The sequence below is a fragment of the Saimiri boliviensis genome, chromosome 20 (genome assembly GCF_048565385.1).
Source record: "Saimiri boliviensis isolate mSaiBol1 chromosome 20, mSaiBol1.pri, whole genome shotgun sequence".
Taxonomy (NCBI): Eukaryota; Metazoa; Chordata; class Mammalia; order Primates; family Cebidae; genus Saimiri; species Saimiri boliviensis.
The window spans coordinates 12255292-12281181 of NC_133468.1; the positions used below are offsets into that span (position 1 = coordinate 12255292).

At 39.7% G+C, this 25890-nt stretch overlaps 1 protein-coding gene across 3 annotated transcripts in view; it reads right to left on the reverse strand.

Moving 5' to 3' along the window:
• Nucleotides 1–25890, reverse strand: part of RANBP17 (RAN binding protein 17) — a 318395-nt gene that overhangs the window by 18679 nt on the left and 273826 nt on the right. For 2 of the 3 annotated variants that reach the window (XM_074390456.1, XM_039460716.2), the window contains one exon: nucleotides 17723–17889. The exons of the other annotated variant lie outside the window; for it this stretch is intronic. In XM_074390456.1, the coding sequence (XP_074246557.1) occupies nucleotides 17723–17889 (167 nt within the window). The remainder of the gene's footprint in view (nucleotides 1–17722; nucleotides 17890–25890) is intronic. 3 annotated transcript variants of the gene reach the window in all.

The window sequence follows — 25890 nt, forward strand, 5'->3', positions numbered from 1 at the left end:
GAATTTTCAGACTCGTGAGTTTTTATTTATAGTTATCTAATGGCATAGAAAGTGCTGGCCAAGAAGCCAGGGAGATGATTCAAAGATGCTACTGAGATTTGGAAGCTCTTCCTCCCCAATAATTGCATAGGGGGCCCAAGGAATGACAGTGACTAAAAGTACTGGGAACAGAACTTCATTTCTCAATTAAACATTTACTGACCAGCCAGTTTGGGCAAGGCTCTGTGTCAGACCCCGGGAATATCCAGATGAGCAAGTCACAGTCCCAGCTCTCAAAGAGCTTGCAGTTTAGTAGGGGAGGAGATACACGGTATAGAAACAATGGCGGAAGATACAGTAAATGGCCATAAACAGAATCCCAGCTACTTGGGATGGCTACACAGGAGGCTTTGAGAAACCAGAGGTGGCTAATCCTGCCTAGGGGTGGAAGCAGCCAGGGAAGGCTTCATAGAGAAGGTGATATTTGTATGTGTTGTTGAGAATAAGAGAAGTCTGACAGTCAGGTAGGAAGAAGGGCAAGCAGGTGCAAAGGTTTGGAGAAGAGTCTGGGGGACCAATGAGCAGTTCTACGGGAATGGGAAGGGTGGACGGGGAGTACTGGTGGCAGATGAGGGTGATTACATAGGCCAGGGCCAGGTCTTGTGAAAAGCCTAGTAATAGGTGCTAGTGAATTGTAGATTTCATCCTGCAGGAAATGGGGTGCCATTAAAGCTGAAGAAATCTTTCTGGCAGTGATGTGGTGATGAACTGCTGGTTTAATCATTCTCCACAGGGTCTGAGCCTTTAGGAGGTTTGGGCCATCTGATTTTTCCCAAGATGGCTCTTGCCTGTAATCCCAGCACTTTGGGAGGCTGGGCGGTGGGGGAGGGTGACCTGAGGTCAGGAGTTCAAGACCAGCCTGGCCACCATGGTGAAACCCCGTCTCTACTAAAAATACAAAAATTAGCTTGGCATGGTGGCGTGGGCCTGTAATTCCGGCTACTCAGGAGGCTGAGACTGGAGAATCACTTGAACCCAGGAGGCAGAGGCTGCAGTGAGCTGAGATCATTCCACTGCACTCCAGCCTGGGTGACAGAGTGAGCATAAAAAGAAGATGCAGCTTTCTTCCCTTTCTAGGGTTGGGAGGCCACAGACATAGGTTTCCTGGTTGGCTCCTGTGCCTTGGGTCAGGAGGACACTTCTTGGGTCCTGTCTTGCTGCCTCTGTTGCCAATGCTCTGAGAAATGACATTGACATTACTTCCCTTGGCCTACAGCACATAACTTAATAGTGTACCCTGTCAGGAATAGTTCTGTTTGTCAGGAAGCTTTTTATTGATGTTCAACCTTCATTTTCCCTTTCTTAATATTATTCCATTATGCCAATACTCTATTGTGCCATGCTAAGTAATTCCCTTTCCTCCTTGGCATTTACATCTTCCAAGTATTTATAGACTTATCAAATGCCCCATTTAGTTGTCACTTAGGTAAGCTATACATATTTAGCTTCTTTAATCTGGCCCTATAAGCCAGCCCTTCCATTCTCCTAAATCACTTGAGTTACTTTCCTCCAGATTTCTGTCAATTTGTTTTCAGACTCTCTGTAATGCAAGGGGCCCAGGAAAAAGATGAAGTTGGGGAGGGAGGGCTTACTCTCTTGCGGGATAATGGCGTAGCATGGAACTTCTGCCCTTAAAGTGCGTCTCCAAAACAAGCTAAGCCTCAGGAGGGACTATGAATGCCTCTTGTTATCTACAAGGTTTCTTTCACCTGTGTACAATTCAAGTCAATAATATTCTATTATTAGCTCTTCTTAGGTGCTAGGTGTACACATGGAACTACATACTTATTGAGTACCTCCAGTGTGGCTGGCACTGCGCTAGGAACTTTTCCTTCTGTCTTTTCCCCTCCCTTTTCATTTCTCACAATTATTCACTACTCAAGAAATTTGTGACCCCCTATGTGTCAAGCACCGTTGGGACAGAGTTGGATAAAGTGTGACCTCTGTGGCCTTCAGGGCTCATGTAGCCTTAGTATTTATTAATCTTTTACTGCCCACCCATCAAGTTGTTTCCTTCCAGTCTTAAGGGGTTCAGAGAGATCCCTAAATGCACTTATCTCTAATTGATGCTTTTAGTTCCCTGACCTGAGTGGAACTTGTTTGCCCCATGTAACATGAGATGCCATATTAAATATGGGCATTAACATAGAGCTCTTTTTTTAGGGCTTTCTTTCTGGTGGGTTGCCTTGGTGCCTGAGATTTCCCTTCAGACCGTCACCGTCTTTCTTGGGGGTTTGACATTTTTTGTTTATAGGATCTCAACTAAGTATGTACTCAAACGTTTTCCTTTTCCATGGTACCAATGTTCCAGATTATAGAGTAGGCTCAGGGAGTGACGGACTGGGAGAGAATCTAAGACAATGAGTCTTAACTGAAGTCTTGGGTAGTCTAGGCATGACACCAAGGGAGGAAGTGGTTCAGCTATCTGATCCTGGAGGCCAGCTCGGGTAAGCTATAGAATTCCCTTGGTGAGGCGGTGTTATCCTCCAAGAGGTAGAGTACATTCCAAGCACATGTGGTTAGCAAATAGCATGACTGGTATTCAAACCCAGGTATGTTGACTGCAAAACCTGTCTGCTCTGATTGTTGTAAAATAGAAAGTCCAAACAAATATGGACAATTTGCAATTTAAAAACTTTGAAAGGAGGATGAAATTCCAGTTGTTTGAAAGCACTCACTCTACATCAGGCGTCCCCAAACTTTTTACACAGGAGGCCAGTTCACTGTCCCCCAGACCGTTGGAGGGCCGCCACATACTGTGCTCCTCTCACTGACCACCAATGAAAGAGGTGCTCCTTCCTGAAGTGCGGGGGGGCCGGATAAATGGCCTCAGGGGGCCGCATGCAGCCCGCGGGCCGTAGTTTGGGGACGCCTGCTCTACATCTCCCTAAGCATGCCAAGGGATAGGTGATTAATAAGCAAGAGCTCCTCTGGGTTGCAAAGCATGAAGGCAGCATTAATTCAGGAGAGGCCAGAGTATTAAGGAATCTCTTTTTACCTTGTTCTTCAAATAGTGATATAAGATTGGAAACAAGCAAGAAGTCTGCCTCAACATACTATATAAACTCAAAGCTCCATCACTGGCTACTGCTGGTTAAACTTTCCATGAGTTAAAACTGGGCGCGATTGTGCACACCTGTAATCTCAGCACTTTGGGAGGCCGAGGTGGGTGGATCACTTCAGCTCAGGAGTTTGGGACAAGCCTGGGCACTACAGCAAAGCCCCGTCTCCACCAAAAATATAAAAAAAAACTGGCAGAGTGTGGTGGTGCACACCTGTAATCCCAACTACTTGGGAGGCTGAGGTGAAAGGATCATTTGGGCATTGGAGGCAGAGGTCGCAGTAAGCCAAGATTGTGCCACTGCACTCCAGCCTAGGTGACAAAGTGAGAACCTATTTTTTAAAAAACCCTGAAAAGCAAAAAACAACTTTCTATGAGTTAAGAGAGGAATGAATATAAAGGCTGGATTCATGTTTCCAGCACACTACAGCATACTATACTTTGGGAATCACATAATTTAACCTGAAAAAACCAGTAATAACTATAAAAATATAACTATAACTATAATATAACTATAAATATAACTATAAATATATATAATATAACTAAAAATATAACTATAAAAATAACTATAAAATAAATAAGGCATACAATTTATTAAGTCCACTATCACACTACTGTGCCATTCTTTGAAGAAATTCAAAGAGCTTCTCCCACCATTCACAATGCCACTCAGAGAAATGAAGGCAGGAGAAACCTTCTCATTTTCTCTGCTGTCTCTCTTAGACAAGGATGAAAAGGGAAGAAGAAATGCCACCAACAAAGAGTAGAACCTCTGAGAACCTTAGTGTGGCATTACAAAACCTGTGTGAGATCTAGTGATAAGGAGCCTTAATTATAATCCAGATGCCACTAGTTCCTAGCAGTGTGACTTGGGCAAGTTCTTCCACACATCTCTGAAGCTCTGAAGGACTGTCTCCCATACAGTCACTGCAGGAGTACATTAGTTGATGTACCTAGACTCCTGAGTTAAAAAAAAAAGAAATCTGTGTTGGCCTTAACTCCCTGTTAGGCTTATTTTGAGAATCAGAGACATTAGGTATGAAGACATTATATGAATGGGAAGAATTATAAGGTGCTATGGTTTGAACGTGTTCCCCAAAAAGAAAGTGTTAGAAACTTAATCCCCAATGCAACAGTGTTAAGAGTGACTAGGCATGAGGGCTCCACCTTCATGCTTCGATTAATGCCATTATTTTGGGATTGGTTCTTTACAAAAGGTTGAGTTTGGCCTCCTGGTGCTCTTTCTTGCCCTCCCAACCTCCTCCATCAGATGACACAGCAAGAAGGCCCTTGCCAGATGCAGCCCCTTGACCTTGGGCTTCCTAGTCCCCAGGACAGTGAGGCAAATAAATTTCTATTCATTATGTATTATCCAATCTATGGTATTCTGTTATAGTAGCACATAATGGACTAATAAATTAGATTTATTTTCATGTTGGCCATTGCAAGGCAATGCCTGAAGTATGCAGGAGGAATAGGTAAGAAAAAAGTCAGTTTGGGGCCAAGAATTTCAAACTCACACCACACCATGCCCTCACCCAATCCCGTAAGTGTGATTTTGAGAATGCTTATCACAGAAAGAACATTAAGAAAGGCAAAACACTGGATGGGACCAGGAAAGATCTCAGCAACCTGGCTTCAAAATCAGATGATCTTTGAAAGGAAGTCTTGGGCTTGGAGTCTCCTGAAAGGATATTTTTCACATTTATAGTATAAATAGCAGGGATACTTTTCCCACAAGGACACAAAAATGTGGTACCAGCATGCTGTTTTTCAAGGTAAAGGCCAATTTTACATGTTTATTGAATACTTTCTTTGTGTTAGGTAAATCTATACTCATTGGTTCATTTTGTCCTCACTTTCCCGAGTCAAGATTCTTTTGGCTGTCAGGACAGAAAGACTACCTCTGATAAAATTTAGGTCTATAAGAAGTAGTTCGTCCCCCAGACAAGGCAGTGCAGTGAAGTTTCTCGAGGGGTTGGAACCATGGACAAGGCAGCTGGCAGGGTATTTCTCAGTCTTTTTCTTTCTCTGGGGCTGCTTGGTCTCTCATTTGAGATCCTCAGCATATCTGCTTCTTTTTTCTCCTCTCTAAGACTGGCTATTTCTCTGAGCACGTGGCAGGGAATGGCTGCCTCATGGCTCTTGAGTTTTCAAGTCTTCAATTTAGTTGAGGACTAGTAGTTGACCAGCATTTAATTTTTTTTTTTTTTTTTTTCTGAGATGAAGTTTTGCTCTTGTTGCCCAGGCTGGAGTGCAATGGCATGATCTTGGTTCACCACAACCTCCGCCTCCCAGGTTCAAGTGATTCTCCTGCCTCAGCCTCACAAGTAGCTGGGGTTACAGGCATGCACTGTCACGCCTGGCTAATTTTGTATTTTTAGTACAGATGGGGTTTCTCTATCTTGGTCAGGCTGGTCTCAAACTCCCGGCCTCAGGTGATCCACCTGCCTCGGCCTCCCAAAGTGCTGGAATTACAGGCATGAGCCATCACATCTGGCCTAAAAATTTTTTTAAAAAAATTTAATTTTTTTTTTTGTAGAGACAGAAAAAAGGGAAAAAAGTACCGCTACACAGGGTTATCCCAATAATAACTAAGCTTGCTTTATAACAGTCTCTCACCAGTATGGCAAATGGCAACCAAAATGGTTTTAGCCTGTTCATTAATAGTGGCCGGCATAATTGCTATTATTGTAAATTAAGAATAAAAAGAATTCGCTAAATGTATCTTTTTAAAAAAACCTCTGCAAGGAAAATTTCTAACCCATTCTTATGTTGTCCAGGCTGGTCAGGAACTCCTGGCCTTAAGCAATCCTCCTGTTTCAGCTTTTCAAAGTGCAGACATTACAGGAATGAGCCACTGTGCCTGGCAACCAGCATCTTTTAACTGCCAGTTTCTAAATCTAGGGTGGAAAGACTCTAACTGAGTCAGCTTGGGTCAAGTGTCTACTTCCTGTCCAATCATTTCTCAAAAGCAACAACAAAAAAGAGTCTTAGGCCATGCATGGTGGCTTATGCCTGTAATCCCAGCACTTTGGGAGGCTGAGGCAGGCAGATCATCTGAGGTCGGGAGTTTGAGACCAGCCTGACCAACACAGAGAAACCTCGTCTCTACTAAAAATACAAAAACTAGCCGGGTGTGGTGGCGCATGCCTGTAATCCCAGCTACTTGGGAGGCTGAGGCAGGAGAATCACTTGAACCTGGGAGGCAGAGATTGTGGTGAACCAAGATCATGCCACTGCACTCCAGCCTGGGCAACAAGAGAGAAACTCTGTCTCACACAAAGAAAAAAAAAGTCCTAGGCTCCAGGACTGAAGACTGAATTCAGTCCTTGATTGAAGAATGCTGTATGGCTCTTCCTTCCTGTCACTCTTCCCTCCCTGCCAATCCTGTTTCTAGGCCAGTTAGTTGCTAGTACTGTATACTGGTTCAGAGCACATGTTCTGCTACTTATCAGCTGTAGGATACTGGGTGAATTATTTAACTTCTCAGAACTATAATGATAATATTTTGATTATAAAATGGAGATAAAAATACCTACCTCACAGAGTTACAAGTTGTCAACAGAAATATATACATATACATATATGTAAGGCACTTTGCACACAGCCTAGCATAAAATTAATTCTACTTTTTTTTCATAATAATCACTCATTAAAATGATCTGTTTGAGCCTGAGGTTTTCCTTCTACAGCGATGTCTTACTTCCCAGAAACCCTCAGGAAATAGCAGGCTGAAGGAAAAGTTTAGGTCTTCAAGAAGGATTCAGGAAGGTTCTCTGGAATGGTATGTATGGTAAGAAAACACTACTGAATCATTTTTTGGCCAAGGTAGCCATCATCTTTGAGATAGTCACACAAATTTAGGATGTGTCTGCTAAGTCCTGGGCTAGCTTTGTGTGATGCAGGGAGATGATCCTAGGCATCATTTTCTTATGTCACAGAAACACTAAGAGTAGAAAGGCTGTACATGTATCGAAACTTGGGAGTGCAAGTGAAATCCTCAATAACTTCTATTTGTGAAATAAGAAATAAATGCTGCTGTGTTATATTAGCATAAAGGCACAGAGGTTCTCTGCAGTGCTGCTGTTTCTGAGAGTTCTTAAGAAAACAAGAACAAAAAAATACAAACCAAAAATCACCGAACGTCAACAGATAAAACCAATTCCTTTCGAATACATATTGTTAAAAGCCTTCCCAGAGTTGGGGTTAGTATTTAATCTATGGGTTAGAAATTTTCCTTGCATAGGTTTTTTAAAAAAGATATATTTAGTGAATTCTTTTTATTCTTAATTTATAAGAACAGCAATTATGCTGGCCACTAGTAATGAATAGGCTAAAAACCATTTTGGTTGCCATTTGCCATACTGGTAAGAGACTGTTATAAAGCATGCTTAATTATTATTGGGATAACCCTGTGTCGTGGTGCTTTTTTCCCTTATGAAATATTCTCTATCTGCTTTACATGAGTACGAGTAAAAGACATGGCTGTTCAGTTTTTTTTTTTTTTTTTTTTTTTACCACTCCTTGGCTATCCTGAGAACATTTGTTGCAGACTAATAGCTAAACTGCAGATAAAAGAGAGATGACAGATTACAGTCCCCTTTAATTCATAAGGAAAGCACTAGGAGCCCCTGAGAATACCAGATCAAGCCAACAGCACCCAGTGACTTCACACTAAGTTCCAAACCACATCGTATTTTTTAGTTTAAAGACAAAGCCTAATGGATATGCGGCTTATGTATTCCAAATTCTTCTTCATGAAGAGCTGGCTCTTTTTTCTCTTTTAGCTCCTTGTAAAACATTGTAATTCCCCTATTCTATAAACATACAAATATAATTGTAAAATGACATCATTCTGTTTTCATTTAATTACCCCTGAAATGCTTTCTATTTAATATTCATTACTCAAAAGCTAATTTAAAAGAGAAAGAGATGTGACTTATTCAAAAAGATGTACTGTCATTCACAGCAATAGTTATCTAATATACAGAAGTTAATAAAGCAGATTAATCTACAAGTCCCTTTAAGCCATTCTTGAGTTTTGAACAACTGCCTCTTTGACCTTTCACCTTCATGCTGTGCACCAGTAGCAGGTGCCAGCTGTACAGAAATTATGGCTGCTGTGTTTGGACGCAAAATCTTTTCTTACTTTGCTTCTGACCAGCAGCTGACCCTGTAGGAGTGATTGTTTCTGGTGCCGGCCTAAAGGCTACATAAACCAGTAGCAGATAAACAAAAGGCTACATATACCAGCTGCCTTGCCTAAGGGTACCATCCTAGACTGACACCTCCACTCCTTCTTCACCGTTCCAAATTGCTTCTTGTTTGTTGCCATACGAGCATTTCATCCGTGTTATTTCGTGTGAGGGGTGGGGGTAGGGGAACCCCACCTCAAAACAACAACAAAACCCTCCGCTCCCTCAAACTTGACTTTCGAGTATTCCATGTCAAACTGTGCCTTTATAATGCTAATCTAGGCCTGATTTAGCAACTTTAATAAGAGGCTAAACCCTCTTGTAATTAGATAATAAAATTTTATTACGTATTTTAATATTAAAAGTCTTAAAATCAAACTCCTCAAATCATACACACTGGCACAAAACTAAGGTACTTAAATATCGGAACCTCAGAAAACGGGAACCTGAAAAAGCACATTGTGACTAATTTTTCATTCTCAGAAATGTAAACATGGAATTCCCATGTGGTAATAGTGAAAGCTCCAATACTCTTAATTATGTACAGGGAAGAATGAATCTATTCAAGTATGAAGCACACTGTACCATTTCTAGCTACAGCATGAGATGACTTTGACAGTTATTTCTTGGATACAAATTACACAAGTATAAAAACAATCCCCATAATGATTAAATGCAGTTATGTACATAGGAGAATACCAGTGCAAATGGTAACATATTTAAATGGTTTTCCTTCATTAAAAAAATTATATATGATATTAAACCATCAATCACTGCTGAGGCACAGGAGTTTAAATGTATTGTCACTGGCTGAAATAAATGACTTGGAGACTGGATTCTGGCTCACTCAATATGGTGTCTTTGCTGTTGCTTAGTCACCCAACTCTCTACTGGCTTGGGTACATCTGGTGGATTCCATCCCTTTCAATTAATAAGGCAAGTTATGCTATCAATGGGTTACATCCTTAAACTGTGCTTAGAGGTAGAAAAACACACATCCTGGTGGGGGTTGGGGGGTTCCTCTCTGTTTCATTAACCATTTGGAACAATATTTGAAGTACTTTTTCCTTTCTTCACCCACGTTTAGAATAAAATTTTCTCGTAGAATTTCAGCAGGGTTATTCTACAGTATATCATGATATAATCTTACCTTAGCATTACCATCTGGTTTATTACACAGCAGTCTATGACTGCGCTAGATGTGATACTTAAAATCACTGCCTGCAGATCATACTTCTGAAAACTAATATTTTTGGGGTTTACTTTGCAAACATTCATTGACTTTCATGAAGTGTCAGGCTCTGGCGGGTGCTGGGACCAGCACCAGGATGTAGGTGATCTTTGAGGGAAGGAAAAAAACACTCCATAAATGTGTATTCTTGTGGCTACAATGTTAATTTGATGACTTATCAATCAATAATAAATCTATTTTTAATTGGTTTTTCTGTTTTAAAATACCATTTTGTTACCATTGAAATAGTCATTCATCAAATATTTCTATAATAAAAATTAAAATGGCAAAGATATGGTTAGTAACAAAGGAGCTGGACTAGACCATTCTTATAAATACTTTTATAACATCATAGGTAAAATGTCATCTTAATATTAAAACAACTAGTGTTTCCCTATTTTAAAAATTGTAAGCATTAATTTTCTAAACTGATCTCTCCAGGCAATGGCCACAAATTTTTCATTCTTAAAAAGTTTACTCTCTTTTAGACTTTCATTACCTGGTTTTTACCTAGATACTTTGGCCAGTCCCGGACCTCTTAAATATTTTATTTTGAGCCTTAATAGTTAGATTTTGTACACGTACACACACACACAGAAACACACACGCACACACACACACACACAGACACACAGACACACACTGATCAAACTAAACTTTATTTTTACCTCAAACAAATCTGGTTATTTTGAAGAAAAAGAAAGTTTGAAAAGTATCAATAAGTTTCATTTCATCGCCTGTTTATTGTATTCCTTGTGTGCAAAGATGTAACCCAAAAGTGATAAAATAGTCCCTTTAAGTTCCAGTAGAGACAAGTATAGTAAAAGTAAAAGCAGGAGCAAAATAAATTAAGAAAAAAACCCCAGAGCAACAGATTAAGTAAAATCAAAATAACTAGATTCTTTTAAAACTAACCAAAAATGTATGCTTCAGAAATGAGCAAAAACCCAGACGGAAATAAAAATAATCACTGTAGCAGTGCTACGTGGGTTGGCTGTGAGAAATACCCGGTATCATGCATTGGGAGATCTTAGTTGTGAAATTCCTTAAGACTGCATACCACAGAAGTAGAAAGCCGGTATCCAGGCACACAGTGTTGGCCTGCCAAGTGTTTCTATGATTAAAAAAAATTTTTTCAATCAGTGGCCACATTAAAAAATCTGATTTTCTGGCTGTTCTTCAAGGGAGAAATTTCAGTGTATCCGGCAACACTGGGTCTGACCTTCCAAGCGACAATTAGCTGGAGGTGTGCTGAGGCTGCCCCCTTTAGACAGAGATGTGCACTCAGCTTTCGGACTCCTTCATGTCTACCTCATTCAGGTTTTCTGCTTCTTGGCCCTATAGGCATCTTAGTTTGTGACACCTGGTGTAATTATAACGGATAGGAAAGTGAGAAGGAGGCTCAAAGGAACTCCGGTGTCAGATTCAGACCTTAAGAATGACCACTGATGGGGTTAATGGTACTCAACAGCAGAAATTTCCCTTAGAAAACAGAAGCAGTCTACAACCAGAGAGAGGGTAAAAAAAAATGGCATTCTATGCTAATGAATCAGTGGTGGAAGTCAGGACACTGCATAGAGACGTGCTGGATACCGGAGAGAGACGCACAGCACATGTTGCTTCCCCATCTTCATTTCACAGCTGCCATATTGATTCTGTCCTAGAAAAATCGGGTTAAACCTCAAGAGCTTGGAGGCATTAAAGAAAAGTCACAAAGAATATTATAGAACAGCTGTACTCCTAGGTTCTGACCTTCTCAAGCATACATGTCCTACTGAATTCTATACCTTCAACATCTGACTATAACATTAATGCATGGGTGTGGGTGTAGAATAAGAGAGTGGAAGCTTGGTTAGGTCTGCCTTGGTGGTGGTGGGAGCCACAGGGCTTTTTCTGCACCAGCTGACAAAGCAGCCCCCTTCTCCCTTGCCCGCTGCCTCTTTGGGTCACTGCCCATCTGTTTTGTCCTGGCTGTAGTATAATGCTGGGGTATAGGATGACTGCTTTAAACCATTCTACCTTAACGTTGGCCCCAAAGGGACTTACTGGAAGCTCAACTTGCCTCATTGTATATGCTCAAAACATACATACTTTAGATTAGAAGCCACTCAACAAAGGAACAATGATAGCTTTGTGTTTAAGCATGTGGACCCTAGAGTTAAACAGATTTCGGCTAAAATTTTACTTCTTCCAGTTACTGACTTTGTGACCTCAGGAAGGTTTCCTACCCTTTTTGTGCCTCAGTTTCTATATCTGTAAAATGGTGACGATAATACTACACCTTCACAAAGGCACTGTGATGATTAAACCAGATAATGCGTCTAAGGAGGCTAAGCTAGTGCCTGCACATAGTAAGCACTTACGTTCTAAAAATTTTATTTCTTAAAGTTCTAAATTTTAGAACTTTTATTTTAGGTTTAGGGTACATGGACAGGGTTGTTATATAGGTAAATTGCATGTCACGGGGATCTGGTGTACAGATTACTTTTCACCCAGGTAATAAGCACAGTACCCCCAATAGGTAGTTTTTCAATCTCCACCCTCCTCTAACTCTGCACTCTCAAGTAGGCCCCGGTATCTGTTGTTCCCTTCACGTCCATGTGTGCTCAGTGTTTAGCTCCCACTTACAAGTGAGAACATGCTGTATTTCGTTTTCTATTTCTGTGTTAGTTCATTTAGGATAATAGCCTCCAGCTCCATCCATGTTGCTGCAAAGGACATGATCACTTTCTTTTTTATGGCTGTGTTGTATTCCACGGTGTATATATGTACCATATTTTCTCTATCCAGTCAACTACTGATGGGCATTTCGGTTGATTTCATGTCTTTGCTATTGTGAATAGAAGCACTTACATTTTGCCAATATTATTTTTCTTCCCACTATGTATATGTACCAATTTGCTGTTAATACCAAGATTGTAGCACCATGTGCAAAAATTCTGTTATGGAATTTGAGTGCCAATTTTCCAATTTCAGTCTCTAATGACATATCCTTGGCTTCCTTTAAACCTTTTAAATCCGTTATTACCTGATCTAGTTGTGATTGTTCTTTCAGCTTGTTTTTGATATCAATATACTGCTGTATTATTGAGAATAAAGTTGTAAATCAACCAGATTGAGCTAATGGGTTACATGAAGAGCGTACTTTTTATTTAAGGATCACTAGAAATGTCTTTATTAACATTAGAAAATCTGACTATTCTTTTTAAGAGGATAAGAGATATGACTGTATTTCATCTGCTTAAATGTTTTTGACTGTAAGAGTCTTGCGAAGGTTCTGCAGGCCAAAATCTCAACACCAGTTAAATATGCGACTGCATTTTCTCCTACTTAGTATTATGGAATGGAATCTTAAGTATGAAAGATGTCTTGTATAGTATGTCAAAATGTTGAGCAATATCACTTCAGCCTAAACACAGAAATGAAAAAAGAGCAGATGATTTCCCTTTTGCTGTAATTCACTTTGGGATGCATGTCATGAAGAGCACTATACAAAAGCAATTTTCATTGATTGACTGACTGATTGAGGAAAAGGGTGAATGTTCTTTCAGCTTAAGTCCCTCCTGAAGTATGATTTTTATCGCTCCTGACAGCTCTTCACAATGTAGTTAAATGCCATGTTAGCAATAAATAAATAAATAACATAATATAAAAAGGAAGGAGGAAAAAGGGAAAGAAAATCACAATTAGAATTTCTTTTGAATTTCAGTACAGTTGACTTGAGCAAAATAGATAAATAGATGTGTGTAAAATAAATTCAGTTATAGATATTTGTAGCTGTAACTATGTGTGATAACACATAGTTATAGATACAGAGACTTAATGACCAGTGATGAAACTGAAAAAATTTCACATAGAATTGTTGTCTTCTGAATTACCGTAGCAGATCCATGTCTTATCTGCTACGGATGAGTAGTAATTAGTAATCTGATCACTGTTACTGTTGGTCTCTTTTTAAATTTTTAGTTTATCCTTCTAATAACATAAAAATGCTTGGGGAATTTCCCACCTTAATTTATGTAAACTAGGTTTTTTTCAAGTGTTAGGTCAAAGCAGTGCTGGTGAAGCAATCGTTTTTACTTCAAATAGATTCATTTACATGGATCTTCATACGGACTAAATTTTAATGCTTGCAAAGTTAGAGCTGTTTGCAAAATATGAAAAATGGCTTATTTGGAGAACATTTTAAAAAATATTGAAGCTTTAAAGCCACGTCGCAGGGCATAATAAACACATTTCCAGGTGAGAGGCACTTACAATAGCTTTCTCAGGCTGCTACATACAAACGAAAGGTCTGCAAGGGTGCTGGAAAGGCTTTATGTAGGTTCATGCTTCCTTTACTATGGAAGCTCGAGGAGATAACTTTTGCAATTTGGAATTAACATTCCTCACGCAATTATGCTTCCAGCAAAATAGGCCCAGGTTGTGGGGAAAAACAGTTCAAACTAGTAAATAATTGCTGTATCATTGCATCAGTTTAGTTTAAAGAGCTGACAAACCCTCTCTAAACTCCAAGCACAATTAGTCATCAGGGTCTAGTTTTTCAGCACTGTTAAGCAATTTGTAATCCATTCCTTTTAATAGGGTTAGGCATTACTTAACCGACACAGATGCCTTGAAAACTGAAACCTCACGTTATGAAGCAGCAACCTTGTTCATTACCTTCTGTGATAGGCAAATCATCTATAAAAAACAGCATTTAATGGGCAACCAATGAATAATCAATGGCTCACTTTTCATCTGAGTGTGAAAATGAAAATAATCCAATACAAAATCCCACCGGTAACAGGCTGAATCTTGGGTTCTGCTGCTCTTCAGGGCTGATTTATAAGGTCTTGGAAAGCTGATGTAAACAGATGATCAATGGGACCCATCCCTGCTCATAATAACCCCCAACTGGCCCACTCCCTCTTTTTCAAGTCCATCCCTTCAGGCTATTAGTTCTGTCCAGCTAATTCTTCCCACTACTCCTGCCTGCTGCTTTTACTCTGGCCATCCGTTCAGTCCAGCCGACTCAGAAGTAATTTTATACGCAGCAGAGAGCGGGTGGAATTGATTTTTCACTCAGCGCTCTGTTCCCATCTGAATAATTATCAATTTTACTGCCTCATAAAGGGAAGAGTCAAAATTTCAAATCAATTCAAAAGAGCTTTTGAGACGACAGAAACTGTGCATAAGAATAGAGGTCAAAGTTGTCAGTGACCTAAGGAGATGATGTCAGATATTACTATACCTAATAGCTGACATCAGAGCACTCAAGATGATATAACCTAGTGCTAATGCAAATCATATTTATGCTGACTACCAGAGCCTGGTCATTAATATTTAAAATGCTATCTGAAAGCCTACATTCCAAATAAATAGAATGTATTCCACTGTTGATAAAGATATATCACTACTTAGTCATATGCTATCAAGTGAAGGATTACCAAGTATTATTAACACACAGAGATTACTTAAACCAACAAATGCATGGTAATTCTGAGTAAAGACAAACTTGATTTGTCTCCTGCTCAACCACATTACTTGCTTTGCAAAATCTGATAGTATTTTATCTAGGGCCATAGCCCATTGATTTTTGCTAAAATTTTCCACCAACTTAAAAGTTTCTGCCAAAGTTTATGGGACAATACTGTGATTATGGCTGAGTGCTGGCAGGAGTGATTTGGTGGTGGACTTGTGCCTTGCCATGGCAGGGTAGGTAAAGGCCGGGTCTAATTTCTAGCCAATCTGTGAATATTTACTTCTTTTCAGTGGGGACATGCTCTAAGCCAGTGATCCTCAACCTTCTCCATGCAAAACACACGAGGGCTGTGACCCACTCCCACCAGTACCAGTGGCTACTGCATTTGGGTGGGGTGGGGAGGGAGGAGAGACGCACTGACATTTTGATAGAATGTAAAATGAAAAGCCATTCCAGGTGAACCTGAGATATTATCCTTGCCTTGAATATCAATGGGGTGAGTAGTAAGGACTTGGACTTTTGAGTCAAACAGACCTTGATTCAAATTCCAACTCTACCACTTTCCAGTTGATCTCTCTGTACCTTGGTTTATTCATCTGTACAATGGGGATGCTGATATCCACTTTTCAGGGTTGTTGTGGGGTCTAAATAAGGAGAATTCTCTGACAATATTCCCCTTGTATTTTACTTTGTCGTCACTATATTAATGAAATTATCAAATAACTGTGAGTTACTTGTCTCTTTGTCCCATGACAAGACATTTTGTAAGGAGAGAAATTATTTCTTATGAATCTTAATAACTCTTGAACCTGGCACATAATAAATTCTCACTAAATGTGAGGTACCTTCCTTTTTCCTTTATATTACTAAGATGTTGCAACAGTTCCAGGGTCACACCAAATAGTTATAGGTCTACAACCCTTTGCCTAGTTACACAAAATATGAATGGCACCCATTATCCCTGGAAAATAACTGGTTAATTGAAACATTACCATGAATAAAGTTTACATAATTTCATTTAAATACCAGCAAAAATGACAGCCAAGAAGGAAACTTCTTTCATAGCTGTCTCTCAGTCTATTTTCATCATTTACTGATATAAAGTGACATTTTCTTTTTTTTTTTTTTTTTTCTGAGACAGTCTCACTTTGTTGCCCAGGCTGGGGTACACTTGTATGATCTTAGCTCACTGCAACATCTGCTTCCCAGGTTCAGGCGATTCTCCTGCCTCAGCCTCCTGAGTTGCTGGGACTGCAGGCACATGCCACCACGCTCCACTAAATTTTGTATTTTTAGTAGAGACAGGATTTCACCATATTGGCCAGGTTGGTCTCGAACTCCTGACCTTGTGATCTACCTGCTTTGGTCTCCCAAAGTGCTGGAATTACAGATGGGAGCCACTGCGCCCAGCTGACATTTGGTCCCTAATGATCATATAGCAACACACTATTGAAGTGTTTACGTTTGCAAATTACAAACTTATGGATAGAATTTGGCAAAAGAAAACAACTGAAAACAGGATTAAGATACTTTCCAAATTTAGTGGAATTAGAAAATATGTGATGGGGCCAGGCACAGTGACTCACACTTGTAATCTCAATACTTTGGGAGGCTAACGTGAGAAGACTGTGTGTAATCAGGAGTTCAAAACCAACCTGGGCAATGTGGCAAAAAGCCTGTCTCCACAAAAAAAGCAAAAAAATTGGCTGGATGTGGTGGTGTGCACCTGTAGCCTCAGCTACTCAGGAAGAGGCTGAGGTGGGAGGATCGCATGAGCCCTTGAGAGCCAGAGGCAGAGGCTGCAGTGAGCCCAGATCGCACCACTGCACTACAGCATGGGTGACAGAGTGAGACCCTGTCTCCAAAAAAAAAAAAAAAAGAAAGAAAGAAAATATGGTCATGGCATGGCCATAAAAAATGGTATTGTTCTCTTTAAAATATTTTTGGCATGCATATTTTTTAATTTTTAAATTTTCTTTTTTAGAGATGGGGTCTTGCTACGTTGCCCAGGCTGGTCTTGACTTCTGGGCTCAAGCAATCCTCCTGTCTCTGCCTCTGGAGCAGCTGGTACTACAGGTACCGCACCTTGCAATATTCATTTCTTATGCATGCCATTACTGTGATTTGCACAAGTAAGTTTTTAAAAATGGTATTAAACTTGGACCTAACCCACTAGCTAGTTAGAAAATACATTAGAAAATAAACATATTGCAGCTTTATTACTTGTTAGTTAGATGTTACTGGACATATTACCTAACCTATCTGAACCAAGATTTCTCATTTTAAAATGGGAAAAATACCAACTATGATATGATGAATGAAAAGTTCCTAACAAGCTACCTGAAATACACTGGGATCCCAGCAAATTGTAATTTCCCAGTATACAAGAGTATTCACAAGGCAAACTTTAGATGACATTATCAGAGCCTCCAGGAGAGAAATCAGAGGCTGTTTCCAGTTCCAGTTTTGTCTAATCTTTCTCAGACCTCTGGAAAAACTATCCTCTTTTGAATTTTAGCTCCACTGAAGTGCGATGAACAACCCAGGTATTTCTTGAGGGTGGGTAATCCTAAGGCCTGTGTTTTTTCCCACTTACAAGGAAAATACTCCCAGATAATAACTGGTAAAAAGTCTTGGCAAGACCAGCTACTCTAAGATACATTCAGGGCCAAGTATGGCTCCTGGGAACCTTTGTTTCTTAAGCTAGGTGACCAACCACCAGTTACCTGCTGCAGGACATCTGGGTTTTGCTGCATAAAATGAAATAGTCTCTGACCAGCCTGGGTAGCCTCTCTGCATCGAAGTGGCTTCTTGCCCTCTTTTGCTATGTGCTTGAAGAGGTACGTGACGATGGAGTCTAAACTGGTACAGCAGCTGGAGGAGACAACTGTATCTGTACAAATAATAAATAAGAATTCATTTGCATCACTGAAGTTTTTGCTTCATTTGATTATATAATGGCTCCATTAGAAATAATTACTTCCTGATTTCAAAGCGCTTGCATCAAATTGCAAGTTCTTTGAGGGCAGGATTTTTTTTTTTTTTTTTTTTTTTTGAGGCAGAGTTTCATTATTGCCATTACTGGAGTGTAATGGTATGATCTCAGTTCACTGCAACCTCTGCTTCCTGGGTTCAAGCCATTCTCCTGCATCAGCCTCCTGAGTAGCTGAAATTACAGGTGCCCACCACCACGCCTGGCTATTTTGGTATCTTTAGTAGAGATGGGGTTTCTCCTTGTCGGCCAGGCTGGTTGAATTCCTGACCTCAGGTGATCCACCCGCCTCGGCCTCCCAAAGTGCTGGGATTACAGGCGAGAGCGACGTCATACCTGGCCAGGAATCTGTCTTATATAACTCTTTGAACTCAGTGTCTATTATAGGGCCTGGCCTAGAGACACATAAATAAATAATTCCTGGATTGAATTAGGCAGATTTTTCCATTTGTGACCTTAACAACCTCTGTTCAGTTCAAGTGACTGTTTATTAAGTATCTACTTAAAGTCTCTGTTTTACAGGAAACGGTGGTCTAACCCTGTCCTGGTGTCAAAAAACTCATGGTTTAATATGCAAGTCACTGTAGGATAATGCTGTATAAAAATGACAAATTGAGGATTTTGAGGGGGAGACCACATTTACATGGGGATCAAGGAGAGTTTGCTGAAGGAGGTAGCGCCTGATATGGGTTTCAAACGATTATTCCAGTTAGACATAAGGAAGGATACTTTTCAGGTAGGGGGATTAGCACAAGGCAAGAGTGTGGTGGGAAAGGTATGGATTTTGGAGCCAGACAGTTCTAGTTTCAAGTCCCATCATTGCCAATTACTTGCTGTGTTGCTGATTGGAAAGAGCTACTTCACTTTCTTTCACCATTTGTAAGAGACCTTGCAGAGTTGAATGAGAAGAAAATGACAAGAAGTTCATTAGTAATAAAAATAGCTGACATTTATTAAGAGCTTACTATGAGTTACTGTGTTAACTGCTTTATACAAGTTATTATTTTTAATTCTCATACAACACTATAATAGTTACTGTTATTATCTCCATTTACAGATAAGGACACTGAGCTCTAGAGCGCTTAAGTGACTTGTCCAAGGTCACACAGCTAAGCTATGAAAATAAACAAGGAGTTAGACTCTGGAGCTCTACTCTTTTAAAAAATTTTCATTGTATTTTTAATTTTTTTATTCCAATAATTTTTGGGGAATAGGTGGTTTTTGATTACATGAGTACGTTCCTTAGTGGTAATTTCTGAGATGTTCGTGCACCCAACAACCAAGCAGTGTACTCTGTACCCAACGTGCCGTCTTTTATCCTTTACCCCCGACCTTCCTTCTGCCTGAGTCCTCAAAGTCCACTGCATCATTCTCACGCCTGTGCGTCCTCATAGCTTAGCTCCCACTAACAAATGGGAACATATATTTGTTTTTTCTGGATCTCTATTCTTAACCACTATGTTAAAACTAGGTAATAAGCAAAAATGTATGTAAGCACCAAACACCTTTTTGTTGTTGTTGAGATAGGGTCTCACTCTGTCACCCAGGCTGGAGTGAAGTGATATGATCTTGGCTCACTGACCTTGGCCTTGACCTCCTGAGCTCAAGCAATCCTCCCACCTCAGCCTCCCAAATAGCTGCAACTGTGGGTGTGCACCACCATGCCTGGCTACTTTTTGTATTTTTTGTAGAGATAGAGTTTTGTCATTTTGCTCAGGCTAGTCTTGAACTTCTGAGCTCAAGCAATCTGCTAGCCTCGGTGTCCCAAAGTGCTGGGATTATATGTGCTACCATGTCTAGGCTAAAACACCTTCCTAAATCACAATGGGCACTCAAAAAATGGCAGTAACTACTAGTTTGCTTTATGGTAAAAAGAGAAGGGCATATTCTAGAAGTAGGCCGGGCATGGTGGCTCACGCCTATAATCCCAGCACTTTGGGAGGCTGAGGCAGGCAGATCACGAGGTCAAGAGATCGAGACCATCCTGGCCAACATGGTGAAACCCTGTCTCTATTAAAAATACAAAATTTAGCTGGGTGTGGTGGCATGTGCCTGTATCCAGCCTGGCACCTGGAGACAGAGTGAGACTCTGTCCTCCCCCCACCCAAAAAAAAAAAAACAAAATGCAGAACTTTTGCTTTGAGATAGCAAATATGTAGAGGAGATGTAAGAGAAGGCTGGCAGAGCGGGTTGAGGGTCTTATTTGAGGGTATCCAATAGTGGACAGAGACATTTACATCTAATCTAGACGGTTAACGCAGGTGTTACTGACAAGTAAGTGATGACAGAGTAACCATTTATTATCTCCTTTGTACACTAAAATTATTATCTCACTTGTAACAACTACTTTATAAAGTATAATTTGCATTTCAAATGAGAAAACTGAAGCTTAGAGATTAAGTTGCTTATCAGAAGTCCGTGGTTTTGAATCAGCATGACACAGCCCACATTTTTTGGCTAATAACATTTGGACGTGATCCCTGGGCGTTTATGATTAGTAAGAAAAACAGTTAACCAGAGCAACAATTAAAATGGTGAATGGGTAGACTCAAGAGGAGAAGTAGATTAAGAGAGCAGGGTTGAGAAGCAGATTATAAACTTTCTAAGGGAATAGTTTCTCATTCATCTTATTCATCTCTGAGGTTCTGAGACATAGGTTTGCCTGACATAGATTCGAGGTGAAATATCAGCAGAATTAATTAAAGAATGAGTAGCTAAAGCTGACCTCAGAAAGTTTTCCTAGAAGGTCTTGAGTTGTGTTTAATAATAATACCTAGCATTGATATAACACTATAGTTTAAAAACTCAACATATATCACTTTAGAGAGAAATGCCATGGAAAATAGAAAGAGGGAAGTTTTGGGGCAAGTTTTGAAATACCGTCATATGCATTTAATACAGAGGAAAATGGTAGCTAATTCGGGATCATGAGGGATGAGGGGTTGAATGCAGGTCTAAAAGACGGCCATGGACCACAGTTTTGGAAAACTGTGGAACTACAAACGAGCTTTTCCAAAGGTTGGTAAATGGATACAAAAGTATAGCTAGATAAGAGGAGTAAGTTGTAGTGTTCTATAGCCCTAATAAGGTGACTATAATGAACAATTTGTTATATATTTTCAAGTAGCTAAAAGAGCAGATTTTGAATGTTCCCAACCCAAAGAAATGATAAATATTTACAGTGATGGATACCCTAAATGGTCATTATACAACACATACATCAAAATATCACATTACCCTGTAAATATATAAACTTATCATGCACCAATTAAAAAATAATAAAAGCCAAAAATAGAGCTTTTTTCCCCCCTCCTAAAGACATGGCATTTGACTGATTAATCAAATAACTGATTAATTAATTAGTTAATTTATTCTTCATCTTTCCCTATTAACTGGGTTACTTTGTAGAAAAGGGAGCTTTGGTTTTATAACCCTGGGACGTAGAATAGCATAGCGGAAACTGGCTAGGCCTAAGAGTCAGACATGGACTTGTTGAGCCTGGTTGCTTTTTTCTTTTCCTTCATATTTCTACATTTGAAGTCCCAATCATGAAAGTAAATGGATTAAGTAACTTGACATCTACAATGATAAGCAGGAAGCAGATATGGTTCCCCTCACCAGTGAAGAGCAATATGCTATCAATCACATAAAATTATAAAGACTTCGCATAGATTTGGTGACCACATGCCATGCAGGTTGCATTAAAAGGTTCCAATCTACTGAGTCAGCTGTGAAAAAGCCAGGTAAACACTTTAGACACAAAGATTGGAGCATATATCCTTGCGATAAAAGCAAGAAGAGCTTCCATTATGGTTGATTTATGGTTGAGGACCTTGAAAAAGATAAATGTTATTTCAGGGTAGATTTTAAAGTGTGGAATTGTAAGGATCACAGGGCATTTAGTCAAAAACAGAATGAATGGTGCTGAAGACCATGTATAACTATTGGTTTTCTTTATCTGCAGCTCAAGCTACTATGTGAGACTCCAATAATGACACTTTCCAGACATAAAATATAGGCAGAAGTCAGAAATTGTCGCATTTTGTCCTAGTTCTTGGTATTTAAAATATTTTTAAACAGCTTACATCTGTAATTTTGGAAATAATTTTTAAGCCTAATTGGCATTTTGTCCTCTTTAGCAACTTGTAGTTTGGCACTGAAAACAGTCAAGTAGCCCCCTTCTCCTGAAGCCAGTCTCTACAGGAAACACATGCATCATTAATCGTTGACTGCTCACTCAGACCTATCACCGAAAGCAGTGCTGAAAAGTTACTGTACAGGAAAGGAGTGCTTAACCGAGAGTCAGGGAGAATGAGGCTAAGCTGAAATCTGCCTTCAGCTCAAAACCTGTCACCACAACACAAAGAGTGAAGGTCTTAGAAAAATACAGTCTGAAGGGCAATTTCAGAGACAAAAGGCCTATTTGGGTGGTGCAGTGGTTTTGGAAAGAAATGAGTCTAGGTTTGAATGTATTATTTCCTAGAGGTGTGACTTCTCTGAGCTTCAGGTGCACCTTTGTAAGATGTGATTCATATTGCCTACTTTGTAAGGTATGGCATTAAGATTGTGTCCAAAAACTGTAACACAGCACCCAGCTCATAGAAGTGTTTCCCTTCCCATTTGTTTTCCTGGCTATTTCAATGCTTTCAACACCAAAGCTCTCTTCTCTCTTAGTTTTTTTTGTCTTTTTTGGGAGGTGTGGGGGGTGAAACTAATGTGTAAAATCTCTAAGTTCTAAATATTTCCTAAATGTGTCACCCTCGTATTACATTCATACCACAGGGCATCCAATTCAGTAGTGTGTTCAGAGTAACAACATATCCTCTTTTATTCTTGATATAAGTTGTATTAATAATGAACTTCATGGGAAATGATCTCGTAGTTCCTAGTTGGTTCAACTTTTTGCGTGCTCTTACTTTTCCTCGTTTAGGTTTTTAGGCTATGCTTTACTTCTGCTTGAAATGCACCCATTCCTGCTATGACTAACCTTAGAGGCCTTCCTCCATCAGTTCTAAAATAGCTGCATTTAGACACTCTCTATCCATTTGTTTTTTAAATTTGTACAAATTTATAGGGTACATGTGAAGTTTTGTTAAATGTATATCACGCTTTCTGATCAAATTACGGTACTTAGGGCGTCTGTCACCTGAGTGTAATACACTTTCGTTAGCTACAGTCACCTGACTCTGCTATCCAACACTGAATTTATTCCTTCCATCTGCATGTTTGTACATTTTAACCTACTTCTCTTCATCCTCTCCCTTTCTCCCCTTTCCAGTCTCGGTTATCTATTTTTTTTTTTTTTTTTTTTTTTTTTTGAGACAGAGGAAGAGATCATGGCTCACTGCAATCTCTGCCTCCGGGTTCAAGCTATTCTCCTACGTGAGCCTCCTGAGTAGCTGCAACCACAGGTGTGTGCACCACCACACCCAGATAATTTTTTTTTTTTTTTTTTTTTTTTGAGACGTAGTCTCACTCTGTCACCTAGGCTGCAGTGCAGTGGCATGATCTTGGCTTACTGCAACCTCTGCCTCTCGGGTTCGGGTGATTCTTCTGCCTCAGCCTTCCCAAGTAGCTGGGATTATAGGCATCCACCACCGCGCCTGGCCTAATTTTTGTATTTTATTTATTTATTTTTGAGACAGAATCTCGCTCTATTGCCCAGAGTGCAGTGCACAAACTCAGTTCACCACAACCTCCACCTCCCAGGTTCAAGCCATTCTCCTGCCTCTGCCTCCTGAGTAGCTGGGATTACAGGCACCCACCACCATACCCAGCTAATTTTTGTACTTTTAGTAGAGATAAGGTTTCACCTTATTGGCCAGGCTGGTCTCAAACTCCTGACCTCAAGCGATCCTTCCACCTCAGCCTCCCAAAGTGCTGGGATTACGGTCAGCCACCATGCCTGACCCTTGTTATCTATCGTTCCATTCTCTACCTTCACGTTATTAAATTTTTTAGCTCCCACATATGAGTGAGAACATGTGGTATCTGTCTTTCTGTGCCTGGCTTATTTCACTTAAGATAAAGACCTCCAGTTCCAACCATGTTGCTACAAAATACATTATTTCTTTCTTTTTTTAATGGCTGAACAGTATTCCACTGTGTATATATACCACATTTTCTTTATCCGTTCATCTGTTGATGGATACTTAGGTTGATTCTGTGTCTTTGCTGCTGTGAATACTGAGATCATAAACATGCGAGTGAGGTATCCCTGTGATATACTGACTTATTTTCCTTTGGGTATACTCCCAGTAGTAGGACTGCTGGATTGATAGTAATTCTATTTTTAGTTTTTTGAGAAATCTCCATACTTTTTTCCACAGTGGCTGTTATTACTTTCCATTCCCACCAACCGTGTATAAGTTTCCTTTTTCTCTGCATCCTTGACAATATCTGTTTCTTTTTTGTCGTTTTAATAACAGCCATTCTGACTGGGGAAAGATGGTATCTCACTGTGGTTTCAATTTGCATTTCTCTGATGATTAGTGATGCTGAACATTTTTTCACATACATGTTGGCTGTTTGTATATCTTCTTTTGAGAAATTCATGTTATTTGTCCAGTGTTAAAGGGAATTATTTGTTTTTTTCCTATTGAATTGAGTTCCTCATATATTCTGGATATTGGTCTTCTGTTAGATGAATAATTTATAAATATTTCTCCTATTCAACAGGTTGTCTGTTTACTCTGTTGGTTATTTATTTTGTGATTCAGAAGCTTTTTAGATTAAGCCCATTTGTCTGTTTTTGTTTCTGTTGCCTGTGCCCTTGAGGTCTTTGTCATACATTTTTTGCCTAGATCAATGTTCACAAGGGTCTTCCCTAAGTTTTCTTTTAGTATTTTTTTTTTTTTAACAGTTTTGGGCTTTAAGTCTTTAATCCATTTTGAGTTTATTTTTATATGTGGTGAGAGAGGGGTCCATTTTCATTCTTCTGCATGTAGCTATCCAATTTTTCCAGCACCATTTTATTGGAGACTGTCCTTTCCCCATTGTATATTCTTGTCAGCTTTATTGAAGACTGGTTGGCTGTAAGTACGTGACTTTATTTCTGGGCTATCTGTTCTGTTCCATTGGTCCATGTGTCTCTTTTCATACCAATATCATGTTGCTTTGGTTACTATAGCCTTGTAATATACTTTGAAGTCAGGTAATATAATGCCTACAGCTTAGTTCTGGTTGGTCAAGATTACTTTGGCTATTCAGGCTCTTTTATGGTTCCATACAAATTTTCGAATTTAAAAAAAATTCTGTGAAGGAGGATGGTATTTTGATAGGGATTGTACTGAATCTATACATTGCTTTGGGCAATATGGTCATTTTAACAGTATTAATTCTTCTGATCTATGAGCATAGGATTTTTTCGATTTATTTGTGTCATCTTCAACTTCTTTCATCAGTGTTTTGTAGTTTTCCTTAGAGAGATCTTTCATCTTCTTGGTTAAATGCATTTCTAAGTGTTTTCTTTTTTCTTTTTTTTTTGTTTGAGATGGAGTTCCATTCTTGTTGTCCAGGCTGGAGAGCAATGGCACGATCTTAGCTCATTGCTGCAACCTCTACCTCCTGGGTTCAAGCGATTCTCCTGCCTCAGCCTCCCAAGTAAGCGATTCTCCTGCCAAGCCTCCTGGATTACAGGCATGTGCCACTGCACCCGGCTAATTTTGTATTTTTAGTAGAGACAGGGTTTCTCCATGTTGGTCAGGCTGGTCTCGAACTCCCGACCTCAGGTGATCTGCCTGCCTCAGCCTCCCAAAGTGCTGGGATTACAGGCGTGAGCCACTGTGCCTGGCCTCCTAGGTATTTTATAGCTATTGTAAATGGCATTGCCTACTTGATTTCATTCTCCAATAGATCATTATTGGTATACAGAAATGCAATTGATTCTTGTAAAATGATTTT